This window comes from Cygnus olor, chromosome 2, assembly GCF_009769625.2.
Source record: "Cygnus olor isolate bCygOlo1 chromosome 2, bCygOlo1.pri.v2, whole genome shotgun sequence".
In the NCBI taxonomy this organism is placed as follows: domain Eukaryota; kingdom Metazoa; phylum Chordata; class Aves; order Anseriformes; family Anatidae; genus Cygnus; species Cygnus olor.
In genome coordinates, this window is record NC_049170.1 from 22080975 (window position 1) to 22100316 (window position 19342).

The following is a 19342-nucleotide window of genomic DNA, read 5'->3' on the forward strand; positions in this document are numbered from 1 at the left end:
GGGTTGTGAGTTACATTGAAGCTGCTTTCCTCTCCTCCTCTCTGCTGAAGGTTCCTGGATAGCAAACTCCCAAGGGCTTAGCAGGTACCTGACGGTGCCAGCAGGCTTCAGGGAAGCAATTGTACTACCTTTTTCTGTTGTTTTTGTCTCTCCAGAGGGATAGAAGGCAGGATTGGTTTCAACTACACTTTGAGGCTTCTTTTGCTCCTTGACTGAGACTTCTGTAGCTTGACAACAGCCTCGTGGCTGCAGGGCAAATGGCAGCGTGACAGAGTGTCACGTGCAGTGAGGTGGGGAGGAAGACAGAAGAGAGCTAAGCCTGTGTCAGTTCACCTGTAGGGTCACCCTAAGCCATGAAAAGGCCTTTCTGGGGTATAGACAACTATTGTTCAGTTGCGGGTATTCTTGGGTTTAAGAGGCAGTTTTCCTGTGGGCACTGGATAATGCAGTGTGACGGAGATCCGTGTCACACAGCTGGCATGCCTGGAGACATCTTCCTCGTGTCTGCAGTTAGATGGCTCTTGTCTAGTTTAAACCAGCCTCGTATTGCTTTCCTCCTTTTCAGAACTACTGCTCTTTCATAGATTTGCATTTTGCAGTCCCAGAAGGCATCAGAGCCAGCTGTGGCAGAGTCAAACTCAAGTTTTTAGTGAGGATCTGGAAGACCCTGTAGTAGAGATTATGGCAAATGCTGCCAGGGATTAGCAGCCACTCTTTCACAGCTGCAATTTTACCACATAAGGTGTAAAGAAAAATATTTGTGTTTAATTGAAGATCTTGATTTATAGCTTCCTGAAGAAAAAAGGGTGTTAAGGAGAGCAACTAGGAGAGTCAAGATACCTTGTTCAAGTAGCAAATTATTCATACATTTGATAGAGATTAAGGGAGTCTTTCATTTCTGTGTTGATTAGTGAGCAGATCAGGGGGATAGTTTATTGGTTTTATGTTACAAAATGTCTCTTCTAAATAAAAGCTCTGATACTATCTATCACTTCTGGCATACCACAATTTTTGCCTCAGGGAATATACAGCTCATGGTTTCTTAGCTGGTTCTATTAAGTATTTTGGGGCTTTTTTGCTGTGTGACAGAACCTTCCCTCTGGAGATGAAGCAAGAGAGATTGATGGAGTGTGGGCTTTACTTACAAAGCTCGAGTGACCTCGTAAAAGCTGTGTTAGCAAAAGATTAGCTAGTGCCTAAATGAAGCCCTTGAGGCCCTGTGATGTGGAGAGAAACAAAATGCTGCTGCAAGACAGAGCGACACACACATGAAGTCAGAACAAATGCAGAACTTCTTTGCTTTCTGCATGTGATGAATACACAGCCACTCCATTGGCTTCTGCAAAGGTGGTGTTTCATGATGAATGTAGCTGACCTCAGTTTTTCCTGACACTAGAAAGGACTCTTGTGCCTTCTCACCCTACTGACACCTGCATCTAGGGACTGTGTCAGTGATAACATCTTCCCATGAAACCAAATCAAAGGAGGCAAGTACAGCATTTATATACGCGTAAATGCTGTATAAAACTGCAGCTTCAGGTGTTCCATCTACTTTGTGCTGTCAAATTGGGGCCTGCATTTGGTCCATTGTTTGGTCCATATAATCTAGCTTTTAATATGCAAGAATTTTATCACCTAAGGGTCTGGCGAGTGGGGTTGGGGCAATAATTTCTTATCTGAAAATACATAACTTTTCAAGAATGGCATGTCTGACAATTGCACAGTTACAATTCAATAAAAAAGAATGTTAAACCCACCAAATGTCAGAAAGGCAATTCATCCACTGTGACTTGGCAGCTGGTAACCATGTTCAGTGGGCTGAGGGAAATTACATTGTCTTTAATTTTATGATTTCTAAATCAGTGGGAAATGACATTTTTACAACAATAGCGAGCCCTTCCCATGATAACTTAGTTTGTGTATTCATTGAGGTCAGTAACAGCTAGGGATGGATCTGATTCAGCTTTTCAGAGCCAATGAAACAAAGTTAGAGGCCAAAACAAAAAGTGTTGAATATTTTTTTGCTTTGTGCCTCAGTTTCTTCAGCTGTTGAAGCAGATGCTGAGGCGAGAAGCAAGAAGCATGGCAAAACAGAGCGTGAAGTGCTTACTGCACAGGCAGTGGCACAGGCAGTGCCAGCAGGTCCAGCCTGCAGTTCCTGAATTTCTCCTTCCTGCTGGACCTCAGTTCCCTCTGACAGAGAAGACCATCAAGCCCAGTCTATACACTTGTGCATGAAATTAATGCTTATGCCTATCCTCATTACAGAGTTGTCAGTGAGGTTTTCCAGAGCCCCTCACTGACAAGCTGCTTTGCTCTGTTATCAGGTTGTGGAGGAGAACTCTCTGGCACTTCCGGATCATTTCACAGCCCTGGCTACCCCAACACATATCCGAGCAATAGGGAATGCATCTGGTACATTCACACAACGCCTGGTAGCAGCATTCAACTGACCATTCAGGAATTTGATATTGAATATCACCCAAACTGCGACTATGATGTTTTGGAGGTAAGAGTATTAGATTTAGTCTTCAAAAATACACAAATTATATGCTTTTCTGTCTTCTGCAGGAGCAGAAGAAATAGTCTACTGCAATTTCTCATTTCTGCTGTGGTTAGGGTTATGTTTCACAGATGTCACAGAAGCCACAGTGCTCTTACATCTTTTTACTTTTATGCCTTTGGTGTTGGTATGCCTTAATAATGATGGTAGCCTCTATATACCTCATAACATGAGACAAAACTGCTTTGAAAAACTCACTCTTTAAAAGTCCATCTTTTACAAAGAACTGGGTGGAGGTGTTGTGTCGTCGATAAAAAATTTCCTGATGGAAAGAAAGATAATGGATCACAGAGGGGATAGCTAAGGTGAGGCCTTGTGTAGGATCTTTCAAGGAAATGGGGAGATTTATAATCCTGAGCACTGAAAACTATGTACTCAGAAAAAAAAATAAAGAAAAAAAATAAAAGAAGAAACAGTGTCCTAGTCATTTTAGGATGGTATAACAAGGGGAAAAGAGACCCTCCTTTCTAAGGGCTTACTGACCTTTAAGAGACCCAGACAACTGGATGGTCTTTCTATATGTGACATCTTTGTGTTTCTGTTGGGAAGCAGCTAGGTGACCAATTCCTAGCTAATAGATTTGAATAGACTTCCAGTGTAGGAAGAAGGGAAATTATTTTCAGGAAGAAATTGTTTAGATGATGGATCTTCTAGATGGCTCTCACTAGAGACATTGGATATCACTAATGGAACTGTTGGGTCTTTTGCTGTTAATACCTGGGTGAAATCTGAATCTTTTTCTAATGGCCCCACAAGATTGATCGAGAGATCTTGTACCACTTCACCTTTCTTCTCCTCTTCTGATGGGTAATGTGATGTGAGGCTGGCATACAGCTAGACAGCACCTGTCTATACTCACTGCTGCCTATTCTTACCTTTGTAACTGATTTCTTCAGCCTATGGCCCTTAGTGCACACTCATCAGCAACACTCCTGGAAGATTAACCCACATCCCAGAGCAGGTCATAAGTACCCAATGGCCAGACCATTGCTTACAAACATTTGTAGTGAGTAGAAGAGTTGTATAACTTAACTCTAGCTTTCTGGGCCTAAAACAGTCTTCTCCAGCTTAGCAATGAAGCTGAAGTCTTGATCAAATGGACACTGTATTTTGACTATCCTAGAAACTTTGGGGCTTCTGTAGGATCTGGATGTAAGGAAGTTGTTCCATGAATTTTTCTTCGGTAGCACTGGCAAGTATGACTGTGTACCACATTGTTGACACCAATCCCTGCAGGTAGATGTCCTGTTTTGGCTGTTTTGGGTATTGATGAAGTCTGTTGCATTGCTCTCTTGCCCAGAGAAATGCATTAAATAGCCAGAAAATCTGAGGCTACTATGTTTGACCAGTTCTTGGATAGTACAAGGACAATGTCTATTCCTACAGGTGGTCACCCAGGAGCAGTCAGGATCTGTTGAGATTACAGATGGCTGTCAACCATGTGATTAACAACTTTTTGACTAGTAGAGGTGCTGGCCTAAAGTCTAACGAATGGGTCAACTGACACAATTGCTCAAACAAGATGTTTAAGAGGATCCTACAGCTTTCTGCTTCATGTCTCTGACCTTAGGTTTTGTGTTTTCTTTCTTTACCATTTCAGATTTAGTTGCTATGCATTACTTGTTTCCAGCCCTCCTCATTCGTCAGCACAGATGCCCACCTTGCTGTTTGAATTTTCCTGCACTTCTGCACTCAGAACTGGCATGCCTCTGGGTTATTTGTCTCCTAGTCTTGGCTCATCCAGTTCCCAACACCTGTCTCTGTTCTGCTGACAGATAAACTAACACAAATCAAATTACTGAGGAAGATTGGTTCATGTCTTAGTGCAAGATCAAAGGTGCTGTTTGGCAGTAAACAGTTTATTCTTCCAAACTGCAGGCATTTGGTAGAGGTTTATGTAACTTGCCACATATATATATTTTCTTGGTTTTGTTATAAAATTACACATTCACAGCATGATTGATACAGTTTGCGCAGAACAAACAATGACTCATTTTAATGGGAAAAAAAGAATGTGGTTAACTGTTTTCAGAAGCTGTTCTATCTTGTAGTCTTCTTTTCTGTAGTTGTCTACATATGTCCAGTCTGAAAAGCACGCGCATGACAGTTTGGGAAGTGCTAGGAAGAACAAGGTTCCTGGTATGCCTTTGACACACACCATGTTTCAACGATCACTGGGGTCCCATATTCTTTTCACTCTCACACTATCTTCCCAAGAGTATCCTGTCTATCAGTTCTTCGGGTTTTAAAGTCTATGTTTTTTCATAGTTATTATCCTGATTTCACTTTTTCCTTATCTCTGAATAGTGAGTTCTACTGCTTCCTGTTTTCTTTCAAGCCAAATAACTTTCCAGTTTTAATAGGAAGTCAAAATCAGAGCTAAAGTAGCTCTGCACCCTGCTGTCCCTCCCCGTCCAGTTAAGTCTCTCTACTCTCTGAAAGAAGAAAACTACTTTTAGAACATTGCAAAAGATTGTATTCTTTTCTGTTGTTCTTCCAAAACATTATCTTGTAATAAAAAATGTTCCAGTAATTGCAAGGTTTGGTGACCTAGATGCTTTTAGCTTTTGCTTAGAAACACCCTCTTCCCTTCCACCTGGCAGAGAATTGTAGGAAAATTCCAAGAGATCTTTCCCATCACAGTACCTTTCCTGCTGGCTTTATTCTTATACCATAGTTTTGTGAATATTTCTCTCTTGCACATTTTTCTGATGTATATTCATTCTTGTAAAATGTAGCCAGTCTCCCTTTCCTTCCCTTTGACATTGCTTCCTAAAAAAGCTGTCCCTTTCATGTCACTATCCCTTTCCTACCATATGTTTCACTAAGACAAGTTACGGAAAAAAATTGTGTAGGAAATCCTCAGTTCTCCCCGTGACTTCTGCATACTCAAGAGTTTGAAAAGTTCCCCTAAGCGTCCTTCTTGCCTCTTTCATGAAATGGTAGCAGTCTGTCTTTCTCTCTTCCCTGCCAGATTCCACTCCTTTCACAAACGTTTAGAAGCAAATTTTAAGTTGTTTTTACCTGTTTTCTAGAAATGTTTTATAGAAATAGAAGCCATCATTTTGGATGTAATGAAAGAGTTAAAAGTATTTTTAAGAGCTTCTGTTGAAAACACATACAGAGAAAAATGACCATACCTGTGTTGTTGAATTATGACATATTTTTCTTAATTTTTACCAGGTTTTTGTAAACTTTAAATATGTGCTGACACAGCAAGATGTGGAAGTGAGCTGAAAAAGAAAGAACCCTCTAGGACCAGGGAGAATGGTTTCAAACTAAAAGAGGATAAATTTAGACTAGACATTAGGAAGAATTCTTCACTGTAAGGGTAGGGAGGCACTGGAACAGGTTGCCCAAAGAAGTTGTGGATGCCCCATCCCTGGATGTGTTCAAGGCCAGGCTGGATGGGGCCTTGGCCAACCTGATCTAGTGGGTGGCATCCCACTAGGGGGTTGGAGTTAGATGATCCTTAAGATCCTGTCCAACTCGAGCCATTCTATGATTGTATGAACCCTGTAAACCTACTGCACTTCCAGATCTACCAGATGCATTGGTCTTCTCATTTCTTCTCATAAAGAACCACCAAGTATTAATATAAGTTGATTTTCTATCAAAGCTGGGCTCTCTCTTTGCTGGCAGTTATATCTGAACAAGGATCAGTTTTACTCCCAGAAAATCTGTGTCATGAGGGTGACCAACCACATAAAAACAGCTTTCTGTTGCTCATAACTCTGGAATGCTGACTGTTAACAATAAATGGAGCTAACAGGGCAGAAGCAAATGATAAGAACAGATTAAAACCATGGGCTTTATGACAGTGTCCTGCATTCCTGCTATGCCATCCAACTTTATTTTGTCTCTGGATCAGTTGCTGTGATCAAACTAAATGTTTTTATTTTTATTTTCATTTTTATCTGTTTGCAGCTCAGATATCCTGTGACTCTTTGTGAACCACACCCTGGAATTCATTCTTTCCATCAATCCTCTTTTCCCTCTTTTTTTTTTTTTTTTTTCATGTGGTAACTGTTGGTTTTCCTCTTTGTAGCCAAAAGTAACATTTTATTGTTTTTTGTCATGGAAACACTCTAAATTGTTTTTGCTCCAGCCCTTGTGAAACCATCTGATTAATTGAACCAGCATAAGGGAGTAAAGAAATACACTCCTAAGTGTAAGGAACATGCCTTTGACTAGTGCTCTTTATTTTGAAATTGTGCAGAAGGCTGTTGCGGAACAGCTAACAATGTAAAGGAAACCCACAAAACTCAGATTCCCATCCGTATTTCCTCCCCATCCTAAATTCTCTTTTAACAGCCCAGTTTTAACTCTAAGTGTTCAGCTTGGCCCACGCTCATTTCTGAGGTAATACTAGCAATCAGCAGGGTTTATGTCAGAGCTGGGTTTGGTCTCCTTGCCTGTGGTGTGCAGATGGCTGCAAGGGAGCACCAGGGGCGATGGGAGAGGCTGGTCCATGATGCATATTAGATGCATATTAGAAAGTCCTGCTGTTTCCTCTGCCACATAGCTTCTCTGGGTAGGTTTAGCTGATTAAGAACATGTGTTCCTGCTAGGTCCCATGCTGTTACTCTGACACAAAGAGATATACCACAAACACATTTTAAAGTTCACATTTTGTACAGACTTCTGACAAATGCAGTTGTCATTGGGCCTCACAAGCAGCCCGGCAGTGACATTTTGCTGAAGACACTGAGCTTCCAGCAGACAAGCATGCTTCTTTCCAGGACTGTGATTGCTTCCTTACAGTCTTAATCTGAGCTGTGATTTCATCCGTTCTGACTTCTGAATGCCTTGAGAGGATCAGTTGGACAGAAGAGCCATTATCCATTCAAGCCACGCAGACTCCCTGCAGAAAGCAAAAAATTGCTGGTCTCAGTCAAAATTAAAATATTTAGGCTATTAAGCCTGTGTAATCAGCCACTAAAATAAAATACAGTTTCTGAACATCTAAGAGACCATGAAGAAATTAATTCCTTCTTTTTTTCTGGGGATGGAAGCTTCAGCTTCTGAAGTGCCACATAACCCTGGAGTCACTCAATATTTTTTTCCAGTTAAAATTTCTTTGTATTTTTAATGGCAGGCACTGTGAGCAGCTAGTGTGCACACAATCAATGAAATTACATAGCAATGCACTACACTTATCCCTGGAGATGGTGGGACTAGTTCAGCTATTTGTAAGTCTTGCTCAGATATTTAGATTGGATAGAACACAAACTTCTTCTGAAGTTAAAAAGTTTCTGGCCAGAGCTTGTTAAAATACTGAGTTTGCTCTCCTCCAGAAGGGATCAGAAGTGAAAGGGACTTATAGAAGGCTGGTTCCTACAGCACTGTTGCTTTCTGAGAGAGATTAATGGATTTCTTTTTTTGACCTTTTTCATGTTTGTGAGACTAAGAAAATATTGGTGCAGATTTAGGATGTTACTAGTGGGAAAATCTTGATGGGATCTGTTGACCCGTCTTCCTGTTCCCTAGTTTTGTTGTTAGAACTTGCCATTCTCTAGTTTAGATTTAGGATTTATTACATAATATATGCTGATACAAGCAGAATATCTGTTATTGCTCTACCTATTGATAATTCAGTTGCTGAAGGACAGTAGCACACTCTTATTTGTCTCTGTTTAACAATTTTCATATTTGAGGTTACTGTCAAGCTGTCTTTTGCAGCTGCTGCCTCATGAGGGACGTCCCAATGAAAGGCAGAGACCACAGTCTCAGGTGACATTTCATTAGCATGCAACAAGCCACTAGGCACCAAAATCATGTCTGGTTTTGAAAACTGTGCTGAGCATGTGTTTTTTCTTCAGCGATGTGAGGGAAGATTGAGGAAGAAGAGCCAGTTCCACCAGTTAGAAATGGTCTCAAATTAAAATCCCCCATCCTTTCTGGAAAACAAAAAAAAAGGATTAACAAGGCTTCAGAGCTGCCATCAGATTCACTTGAATTGGTATAAAATTTAATATAAAGTACACAACACTGCCAATGATGTTCAAGAGAGTTGAGATTTTCTGGTTTATAACTGCCTGAGGTACACTTTTCTGAATAAGAAATGCCAACTCTTGAAAGTCAAAACCTTTTTTTCTGTGGCAAATATATGATACTATCTTTGTTTCCATAAAGTATTATTATATTGTAGTTTACTTGACCAAAATTCTGTGGCTTGGATTTTGATTTCACCATTGAAGTCAATAAATTGCAAAGTTTTTTGTTTTATTAGAAAGTGATGAAATTTAGTCCCAATTTAAAAAAATAAAAAGAACAAAAAAATATATTTTTTTTAAAGACAGGTCTTAACTGTGCCTTTAAACGTAAAGGGTGCAAAACATCAGCACAAGTTCCTGCAAATAAATACAGTTTGTCTGCACAAGCACCAAAAAAATATATATATTCGTATTATCCCCACAGAAACAAGGTGCCAACTGTGGAATGATGGGGGAAGAAGAATGTAGCAAAGCCCTCAAAGCAGAAAATTCTTATTTAATGCAAGGCTGTTTTGAAATCATCCAGTATTTTGTATTTGTTTTGATGGTCCAGGTGTCAAGTAAACTTTCACAGCCATTTTACATTTATGAATGTGGAATCACTTTCAATACTTACAAGAAGTTTTTTTAATCCTACCTAAACATTCATCTCATATTCTGCATGTCAGACAGCCTCTCTGAAAATGTTGACACTGTTTCTTCCATTTTTAGGTCTATGGTGGCCCTGATTTCCTCTCTCCTAGACTAGCCCAGCTGTGTATTTCAAGATCAGCACAGAACCCCCTGCGAGTCTCCAGTACCGGCAATTCGGCTGTAGTCCGTTTCAAGACAGATGCAGCAGTGACTGGGAGAGGTTTCAACGCCTCCTGGCAAGAAAATCCAGGTGGTGAGTGTACTGATTAATACCATGAGAAATTCAGGAAGTTTGAGAATTGAGGATCATCCACACAAGCATGTAAATTAGTCAAACAGCATGGGATTAAAAGCTAAAGGTGAATTGGAGTGTTACTGGATTTGGTCACACTAAGAGATATTGGAAAACACCCAGAGAAAATAAATGAGAAAGAAATCATCTAACTAGCTCAAACCTAGGCCTACATATATATTTTGTTACAGCCTACCTTGTTGGGGGTTTCTTCTCTACGAAATTAATCAAGACATTCCTGTAATCAGAAAAGAACTTTTGCATGGCAGCAATTCCCCCTCCCCTCACAGAGAGTCATGTATTAGCTGAATGATTAGCTGAATTAGCTTTGGTTTTAAATTATGAAGTGAAAAATGTCTGAAAATATGGATTTACTTGGAGTACTCAGTGAACTCCACAAATATTTGGAGTGATTAGTAAATACTTGAACTCTATAAGGTTCATCCATCCCCTGTGTGATTATTTGTTCAAAGCCTTACTGGTAATCAGTGAAAGATGAGACAGGCTTAAAAGATCCAACCACATGTCTCTACATGGGAGTTCTTATGAAAAGGCTAATTATCAGTAACTAATTGCAGTGAAAAGTGAGGAGAGGCAGATTTTAATTCTTGCATTTTGCTTGATTAAGCACACTGATTCATTCACTTGTCAAGGTTTATACTTTTCCATTCTCACTTTGTGAGAAAGGCACGATTTTTTTTTTAATAAAGGGACAGTTTACAATAGTCCTTTGAATTAATCCCCTTCCGAGATCTGCGGCTTATTTTTTCTAGTTAGGCCCCCTGAAGCTTTCTCATCTCTTTACATCTTGCCTGTTGTACTCCAACCCCCCTCTAGCCTCTAAATACCCTCTCACCAGAATGCAGTAACACTATAGTTTTTATCCTTCCAGCAGGCTGTCTCCATCTCCAGCCATCCCTATGTATTTCACCCTCCTCCATCCCTTTACAACATATAAAAGTCTATTTGTTTGTGTTAGTCCTATTGAAAGCCCTGGCACTTCCAACACAGGAGCCATCGTTCCTGGCTGTTCAGATATTCATGAGCACTGGAGCATGTTCTGGTTATATTTGGGCCTGAACTGGAGTCATCAGGAAGCCCTCGGCCGCATGGATAAAGAAGCAGAAACTTGAAGCTTGCAATTGTTTTACTGCTCATGGGGAAAGTGGAACTCCTAACTGTCTTGATATTTTCAGATTTTTTTTTTTTTTTTTTTTTTTTTTTTTTTTAACCCATATTCTCAGCTAGGCCTTGTCCTTACTTTCGCAGTATGCTAGGTTAGCCATTGTCACCTATGTGTAAAAGATCTGCGGCATTCATATGAGTGCTATTTTAAATAGCTTTTTTAATATCTCAGACAGAGGAATACCAGCGCTAGTGTTTCTAACTTTGGGACACCTACTATCCACCCTGGGGCTAGAAAGGAACATTACTTAAAAGCATTGTTGCATATTCACCAATAGTGATAAGGTTATGCTTTCCTGGTAATCATTTGCCATTGATTTTCATTGCAGACAGGGCCTTGCAATAGTTGGAGCATTCGTTTTGCACAAGTTTAAGGCAGAAAATATAAAGATGGAGGTGTTCTTCCCTTAGTTTAAAAAATAGAAGTGGAATTTCACTAAGGATGAAAGAGCTGTTGTGATAAAAACTGATTATGTCTTTTTCAGGCTGTGGTGGTATTTTCCAAGCTACCAGTGGGGAAATCCATTCTCCAAACTATCCTGAGCCTTATAACAACAACACAGACTGTTCTTGGATTATCCAAGTTGACTACAGCCACAGAATCCTATTGAACTTCACAGATTTTGACATTGAAGATCACCATTCGTGTAACTATGACAACGTTGCAGTAAGTAACAATAGAAATTTCAAACATTTCCTTAATGAGTCTGGTGAAATGCTTGCAAAAGAGGAAGCTTACTGTGCAATTTAGACTGCAGTTAGTTTTAGGCTGTTAGTTGCATAGTCATGTTCTGTGTTTATTCACTGACGAGTTAAGGCTCAAATTTTAAGTTGAGTAGTTGCAACTTCCCTTTGTTTCACCAGTGAGGCAGACTTCACAAAAGCATATCTGCATTCTTCCAGGTTCCCACATACAGCTGGAAGAATCTTTTATTGAAAGCAATGCATGCCACATCCTAGTACCACATTTTTCTTTTAGGGAGTGTGTTCTAGGTATTACTGAAAGAATAACCCTATATATAGATGGCTGTTATGACACCCTTTCCCATTTTAATTTTAGTGCACTTTACCACAGCTTGCTCCAAACCATAGGATGGGCTGCCCACATATATGGAGCAGATTGACCACACTCTGTTCTCAGGACAGAGGGAGGGAGGTCTGTATCCGGACGGAAATTGGGCTGGCTGGTTTTCTTTATGTTTACCCTGTGTGTGTTCAGGTGCTCCTTAGCTGCCTGTTTAATTGCTTCATTAGAGACACTGCTCTCTTAAAAGCTCCACATTGTTACTGGTTTGTGAGCTTTTGTTGATGTCACGGAAATTCAAGTTGCTGCACAACCAGTGCACAACAACTAAGAACTCTCCACTTGGCCTTTTGGGAGCAGGGACATGAAATCCTGACCTTAGATGTCAGATTGCACTTCTCTCAGTACAAAGGCATGCGTGATCGGTAGCAGTCAGATAAAGCACAGTGGCTGTAGCCCAAAATCCAACCAGCTTTCCTCTTCTTGATAAAATGTCATTCAGAGGGAACTCAATTTGGCAGGAACTGAGACGCTTTTGAAAACACCACCAGTTTTAACAGCGTTGCCTCGTAAAGCTTATTTGTACTGAATCAGAAAAAAATGAAACGTCCCCACTTTGCTGAGCAGAACTGGAGATTTCATTTAGCCATAAAGCATCTTTGTACAGTAAAAGTTGTGTTTTTGTTTTGTTTTTTTTTTTTTCTGGTTCTGAAGCATAGGGAAGCATGGTTATGTTATTTTATTTAATCATTTAACTACATCGGGGGATTATTGAAAGGGAAAATCTATTGGAAAAATATATCAGTCTTCTGTCATATCACACCAAAGTAGAAAATCGTATTGCCTGACAAAAATATGAATAATTTTAAAAATAAATAATAAAAACAAAAAGCAAAACCAAACAAGATAAACACAAAGACGCACACACACACACACACAAAACACTATCACAAAAACAAAACAAAACAAAAATACCCACAAATTAAGGGCTAAGTTCTGAAAAGACCTGATATGCAATTTTGTTTTATACCTGATACCAAAGAACGTATCTATCTATCTAAATACCCTGTAGAGTACTCAGCTTTGTGAACTCCTTGCAGTTACGGGCACAGCTCCCATTAACCTTATAGGCTGGATGTGGGCACTGGATTTCTAGTCATTGAAAGGCAAAAGTCCTTTAGCTGGCAGAGGAAATGGCTTTGCACAAGGCAAAGCTTGCAGTACAGCAATACGTCCTTTCCTCTACTGTCTTACAAGTACCTGATATTTGCTTCTGCTTTTTGTTTTGCTGGGGGAATGATGGAAGAGGAAATTGCTGATCAGCCCCAGCTGTGCAAACACAACTGAGGCAATGCGAACAGGGAGGGAGATGCAAGTTTAATGCAGGCATCAATCACTGCTCACCAAGCGGAGGGTAGTTTGAAAATGGATGCGGAGAATGCTGATTTGAAACTAAGAGATAACAAAGGGCTCTGGGGCATGAGGCAGGGAATAGCTCTTCAGCCCCCGTATAGGTGGGTCAGTGGGGCAAGAAAGGAGCGGATGGGATTTCTTTCTCTTCTTGGTATGCCTGTGAGCTGAAAATTGCTTGTTTTCAACACCTGGATGTGATTTGTGTTCATCTCATTACAAGGCTTGGTATATGCTTTGCATGATTATAGGAAAACAGAGTTAGGGTACAGAGATTATCTGAAAGTAGCTAAGTAGATGTATGACTGTGAACGGTTTAGGAATTGCATTCCAGAAGAAGCATAAACGGAAAATATGGGCAGCTAAGGAAGCTGGTGGATTGTTTTTCTCTCTCTAACATAGGAACAATTACTGTGTATGAGTAACACAGTGGTTCCACCCTTTTATATTTCTGAATTTTTTCTTATTGACATGGATTTTATTTGCTTTGTAAGTTCTCTTGGGTCTCCTCTCCACACTTGAGCGTACCAATGTCCTTTTCCTTCATCCTTCCCCAGCTAGACCCACTCATTTTGCCTCGTGTTATGACTCTAGATGTCACGCATAGCTGCAGTGTTGTTTGCCTGTTCTTTGAGCTTCTTCCTATGGTTTCTGCCCTTATTTATTACTTCTTCTTCAATATTTCTACTGTAAATTATTTTCTATGGGAAACACGTGAAAATCTATTTTTTCCTGCAATGTTTTCCATTGCACAGTTATTATGTGAGCAAAACGGAAGGGGCAGATATTCATGTCTGCTGCTTCTTGGCTGTGTTGCAATTCCAAAAAGCCCAGTGTGTTTTTCAGTTCTGCTCTGTGATTTCGTATGTGAATATGAGCAGAACAGGTCTAGGTTCAGCCAAAGTAATTTTAAGCCCATAACTGTAACCCATGGTGTAACTGCTCTGAGCTCCCTCTAGAGTAAATGGATGGTGTGCACAGAGAGTAGTCCAGGCCACCAAAAAGCACGTTCACCGTCCACTCCCTGAATTTAGGTAGTTCCGGTTTCTGTACTTTATCAGTTCTCAGAACAGATGAACAGCTCTTCGTCTGTTAAATGTGGGTTTGTAGCTTTGTCTTCCTCTGGTCTTTTATATGCCTTGATTATATTCTGTAGAAAGCCTAGGGTCTTTGAGATGTTTTGGTGCCACCGTGCATAAGGAAGAAATATTTGCTTTCTCTCTGTGTACCAGTCTTTCTATCTGGAGAGTGTGTCTTACATCAAACAAATTTGTTTCTTTGAAGGAAAATAGAAGAAAAGAAATTGTGAACTTAGAGAAATTCCTGTATTTTTTGCCCTGATAGTTAAGCAGTATTCTAGCTGATGGTATGTCAGAAGTGCAGGTCAGCAAGAGTTTCAGTTATTTGCAGACTCCGTGAAGATATGGCTCAAAAGACATCACTTACAGCACAAGGCACTGAAAAGGGGTGGGAGAAATAGTTAGTTGTTCTCAGTGCCTTGATTAAGTAAATGTTATTTTTCTTTCCCGTTGCAGTATAACGACTAGTACAGAGGATTGTAGAAAAGTACACTTCTGGGAGCTAGAGAGAAGGTTATGACTTGCTTTATTCCAAATGCTGGCAGAGAGAACATTCCAAGAGAGGGCAGCTAGAACCCCCCTGTACAGGGAGGCTCTCATGGCTGAGAAGACAAAAAAATATTTTTTTTGTCATGTGCTTTTGCAAAATGCAGGACACATTTTAGCAAGGCGGCAATGAATCATGCAGTTATGTTCATTGTGTAAAGGGAAGAGAAAAGCAAATTGCAGCTACACACGATATAAAGGAAAACTTGGCTTTTAAGTCAGCGGATGCATCATTTTCCTTTACTCACACAGCCACAGAAATGCATTTCTCAGATGTTTTCAAAATAACTTTAAGAAGCTGCAGAGAGACACAACTTTCCTGAAGTAGTGTGTGAATGTTGCGGTTTCTGATCTGGACTCAAGACTGAAATCCTCCCTGAAAAACAGTTTAAGCTAATAAATAGGAGGTGAGCAAAAATGATGCAGCATAGATAAAATATACATGTGCAACTGCTCCTACTTAACTTACAGGAGCAACTCTTAGGAGTTGTGGCAGCTTGGCAGCTACATCTTGCTTGGATCAGTTTTTTAGCAAGTATAAAGGCTAGGAATTCTTTTTTTTTCTTTTTTTTTTTTTTTTTTGGAGGAGACACTACTATTCTTCAAGCAAGCTGCCCAGAAACAGCAAATACACTTGATTTAGAAAATATTCCTCTGACTTCATGCTCTTCTCCCAGTATTACCAAAGAAAGACTTCTTTCTTCCAGAAAGCTCTTGGAATGAAATGTCTGCTTAGTCTCTGACATTACTCATTCTTAATATCCTCCCTACTGAGAAAGCTTAACTATTAGAGTCTCATAACAGTCCATGTGTCAATGTTCAGATCCTCAGCTGTGCAGAGCAGCACAGATCATCAAAACCAAAAGTTTGCATGAACTGTAATATGGCCCTCTCTCTGTTCTCTGTCAGAGAGCAATGCTTATTCTCAACTCTAGCGTTCAGATAAAATCCTCTCACTAATGTCCAGGGAAGGACAGAACCTTGATTCCTACGGGTTATTTCCTTAGTCATTGCATTTTTTTACCACATTCCATGGCTTGTGGTTTTTAACTCCAGGCAATCTGGTTTATATACAAAATATATGTACAGTGGAAGAATAAACATTGCACAGTACGTATTAAAGAGCTTACTGTGGCGAGATGCAAAGAGAGAAGAAAAGGTTGAATGAATGGATATCATGGCTCTCTTTACAAGGTAATCATTTGTATAGGCATTGCAGTACACTTAATACTCTGTCACAAGGTCCCACACAGCTTGCTAGTGTTATATGCCCAAGGGCAAATGTTTAATTCATGAATACTGCATTGGCTAAGTAGGATATGCCAGTGGATTAAACGGGAGTTTTGTCCTTTGTTGCTTAGCTCTGAGGTTTATTTGAGACAGGCCGCCTTTTTCCCAGCTAATGTTTTTGTACATTTTTTTCTCTAATGTGCTCAGGGTCTTTTCAATATTGGAAGCAGAAACATTGCATTGTGTTATACAGTCTAGCTGTTTGTTTTTTTTTTAATTAATCAGTGCTACATTGCACAGGTTTGCTGGGATGTGAGGCATTTGAAAGCAAAGGAAGAAAATATTGATTAAAAAGTAGATTTTCTTCTAACCCAATGCCATTATTTTGCTCTAAGTGGGGTTTCATATAGCTTTTAACATCCGAGCAACTATCTTTCAGTAGTCTCACTATCTCTTTTTTTTTTTCTATTTTGCTATAGTAAGCTGAGTCACGGGTTATACTAAATGGCGTGCTTGCAGTCATGTAGGACATTAATGCTGAAACAGGAATTTAAGTCAACTCTTGCTGCTGCCCAGTGGCCCAAAAGCTTTTACTCTGTGGGGCATGCAACTGTGCTGATGCCTCCAGTGCTCATCACTAAGGGTGGCCCATGGCTCCAAACACAATGAATCATATCTGCTGGAGCGCTACAAGAGATTAGTGGGACACTCTGAGCCATTTTTCCCCTCTTGTTGTTGGTGGTTGATTGGTGGTTATTTTTTGTGTATGTGTGTTTTGTTTTTGTTTTTATAATTTTGATGTCACTTCAGATAAAACTCATTGGTTTTAACTTCACTATTCTTCTCTTCCTGATTTTGAAACAAAGAGGAAGGAAACAAAATTATCAGCTGTAAGGGAAAAAAGAGAAGGAAGGCATTTGTGGTAAAATTAAAAGTGAAGTTTTATAAAACCATCTTTGCTGTCTTTCTCCCTTTTTTTAACTGTTCTTTACCCTCTACCTAAGTAGCACCTCACGTATGTGTGTGTAATTCAGCACACTAAAGCCCTTATAAAGCATAGATATATGGACTCTGACACTTCATGCTGGATACAAGTATCTAAAAACCATAATACCAGTGTCTACTCTTTTTACATGCAGTCATAGCTCCTACTATTGCACTAGTTGTGTGTCAGAGCCATTTTGGAGGTCTTTATGGTGGCAAGATTTAGGGTTTATCTGAATAAAAACTACAAAGGAATTCATTTTAGCCATTAATTGATGAAAATAAGTGTACGGGATTATCTGGATTGTTAAGCAGGACTGCCTGCATACCATGTACATGCAGAGTGGTGTACATGCATTGTTGCGTGGTGCATTTGCTTTATAAAGGTTACAGTAGCTTCAGCCTGAAATACCTGGATTTTCTGGAAACAGCCACAGAATTAAGGTGCTATGCACAGGTTGTTTGCACTGCTCATACCAGGGCTGTATCAGGATCAAAGCATATGAAACGTAAGATAGAGTATAAAATAAAAGTATTCTCAAAATGCCTATTGAAACTCAGTACTTAACCTTTTTGTGACAGGTGTTTGATGGTCCTAGCAATGAAGCACCTCTTCTTAGAAAACTCTGCGGGACACAGCATCCTACTCCTATCACGTCCTCCAAGAATCTGATGTACGTCCGGCTGCGCTCTGATTCAACCATCCAGCACAGGGGCTTCAGTGCTCGTTTTACTGAAGGTAGTTTCTTAGTTTACATACGCACGTATTTAAACAATCACCAGTTAGTTTGCATTAGAGACAGTCTTTCAGCACAGCTGATACCAGAAGAGTTGCTTCTGTACATGCATCATACCAGTGTGTATCTTTAAGAACACTGATTTTTTTAAATTATAAACTAAAGAATTTAAAATCTAAGGATCACCTTAGATTCTTTGATTGGGAACAAATTGCTTTTATAGAAAGCCATCCAGGATATGTCAGATGCTTCTTATTCCTCTTCCCTTGAGGGCCACCTACCCATAACTATCTTGAGAAAAACATGCGACTGGCAGTTTCCCCAGACCTACTGGCAAAGTACCATTTTATATGTCTATCCATGCACGTGAATCTGAAAAGGTATAAAGCAATTTTGTGTGGTGCTATTGACGAAGTCCATGGATTCAGGCCTGCAAAACCTGCCAAACATCATGTATCCAATTTGTGGAGGACTAATTGGTATTTTCCATTGTTTCTTTTTTAATACAAAAAAGACTCTCATGTGACAGAATCTTACATAACATTACATACTATTTGATGATTGATTTTTTTTTCATAATAACTTTGAAAGCATATTTTCCTCCAGATATAATCATTTAGTTTATGCAAAGAAAATCCATTTCTCTTATTTTTTCTTACGATTTTGTTTCACTATATGTTACTGCTTTGGCACCTAACTCTCCACTCTGCCGTATAAAGCAGCTGTGTGTTAAACTCGGAACTGGGGGTTTTATGATGAGTCAGTACGCTCAGAAATTATGCATGGCAGCATTCAGCACTTAGCCAAAGTTACACAGTCAGTCAAGCTCTTACGTATGTGCAACATTTCACACAAATGCTGGTTTGTTGATGCACCTCACAAAAGGACAATGCCAATGGAATGGGATGCTTTCCTTGGACACTGGAAATTTCTGGAGAGTTCTTACTATTTTTTTCCTGTCTAGTTTCCAACACAGGGAAATAATCAGAGAAATAAGTTTATGATTGGGCTACCCTGAAAACAAGTTATTTTGGCCCCAAGATTGCTCTTCTTGGCTATTAGGTACGGATAAAGATGAGGTTTGCTACTAATTCATTCTGGCTTCGCAGATGGTCAGCCAGATGCAGCATCACCTGTGGAGCCAGGTCAAGAAAGTACACTAGTACTGGGAGCTAGTCCTTAAGCCTCTTTTTCTACAACTTGCTGTCTTGAATTTTATCCTTATTTCAAATTGCTATAGGATGTTATATTTTACGTATCTTTGCCATGCAATCTAAGAGATGTGTTTTATATATACAAATAATTATCTATGTGTATATATGTGTATGTGTTTCATTCTAAAGCATGCGGAAGTTTCATAGAGTCAGATTCAGTTGGGGCAGCAATTTCCTCTCCTCTGTATCCTGCCAAATACCCAAACAATCAGAACTGCAGCTGGATTATTCAGGCTCAGGAACCATGTAAGTAAAAACATCTTTTATAGTTAGCTTGGATGACTAATATCCTCATCTTCTTTTCTATAGTAACAATAGAAAATTCCTCCTTTATTTCTCTAGGAAGTTCTGTATCCTGATAGTTGGATAGAGCGTAGCTCTCATAATCTGTCCTAAATCAGATTTCACTGTAAAAGGTTTAGGGTATTGTGAGGTAAACAGTTGACAAC

General features: G+C 39.6%; 1 protein-coding gene and 1 long non-coding RNA gene across 2 annotated transcripts in view; one reads left to right on the plus strand and one right to left on the minus strand.

The window, feature by feature from the left end:
• CUBN (cubilin) overlaps positions 1-19342 on the plus strand; it is a 143942-nt gene that overhangs the window by 62089 nt on the left and 62511 nt on the right. Inside the window, exons 30-34 of the mRNA XM_040547129.1 lie at positions 2328-2509; positions 9271-9445; positions 11155-11336; positions 17525-17681; positions 19023-19139. Of these exons, the coding sequence (XP_040403063.1) occupies positions 2328-2509; positions 9271-9445; positions 11155-11336; positions 17525-17681; positions 19023-19139 (813 nt within the window). The remainder of the gene's footprint in view (positions 1-2327; positions 2510-9270; positions 9446-11154; positions 11337-17524; positions 17682-19022; positions 19140-19342) is intronic.
• LOC121064903 lies at positions 14425-15680 on the minus strand. Its single transcript, XR_005816753.1, has 3 exons — positions 15198-15680; positions 14977-15104; positions 14425-14560 (listed from the first exon to the last, which is right to left on the minus strand). It is a non-coding gene; the product is annotated as an uncharacterized LOC121064903 (long non-coding RNA).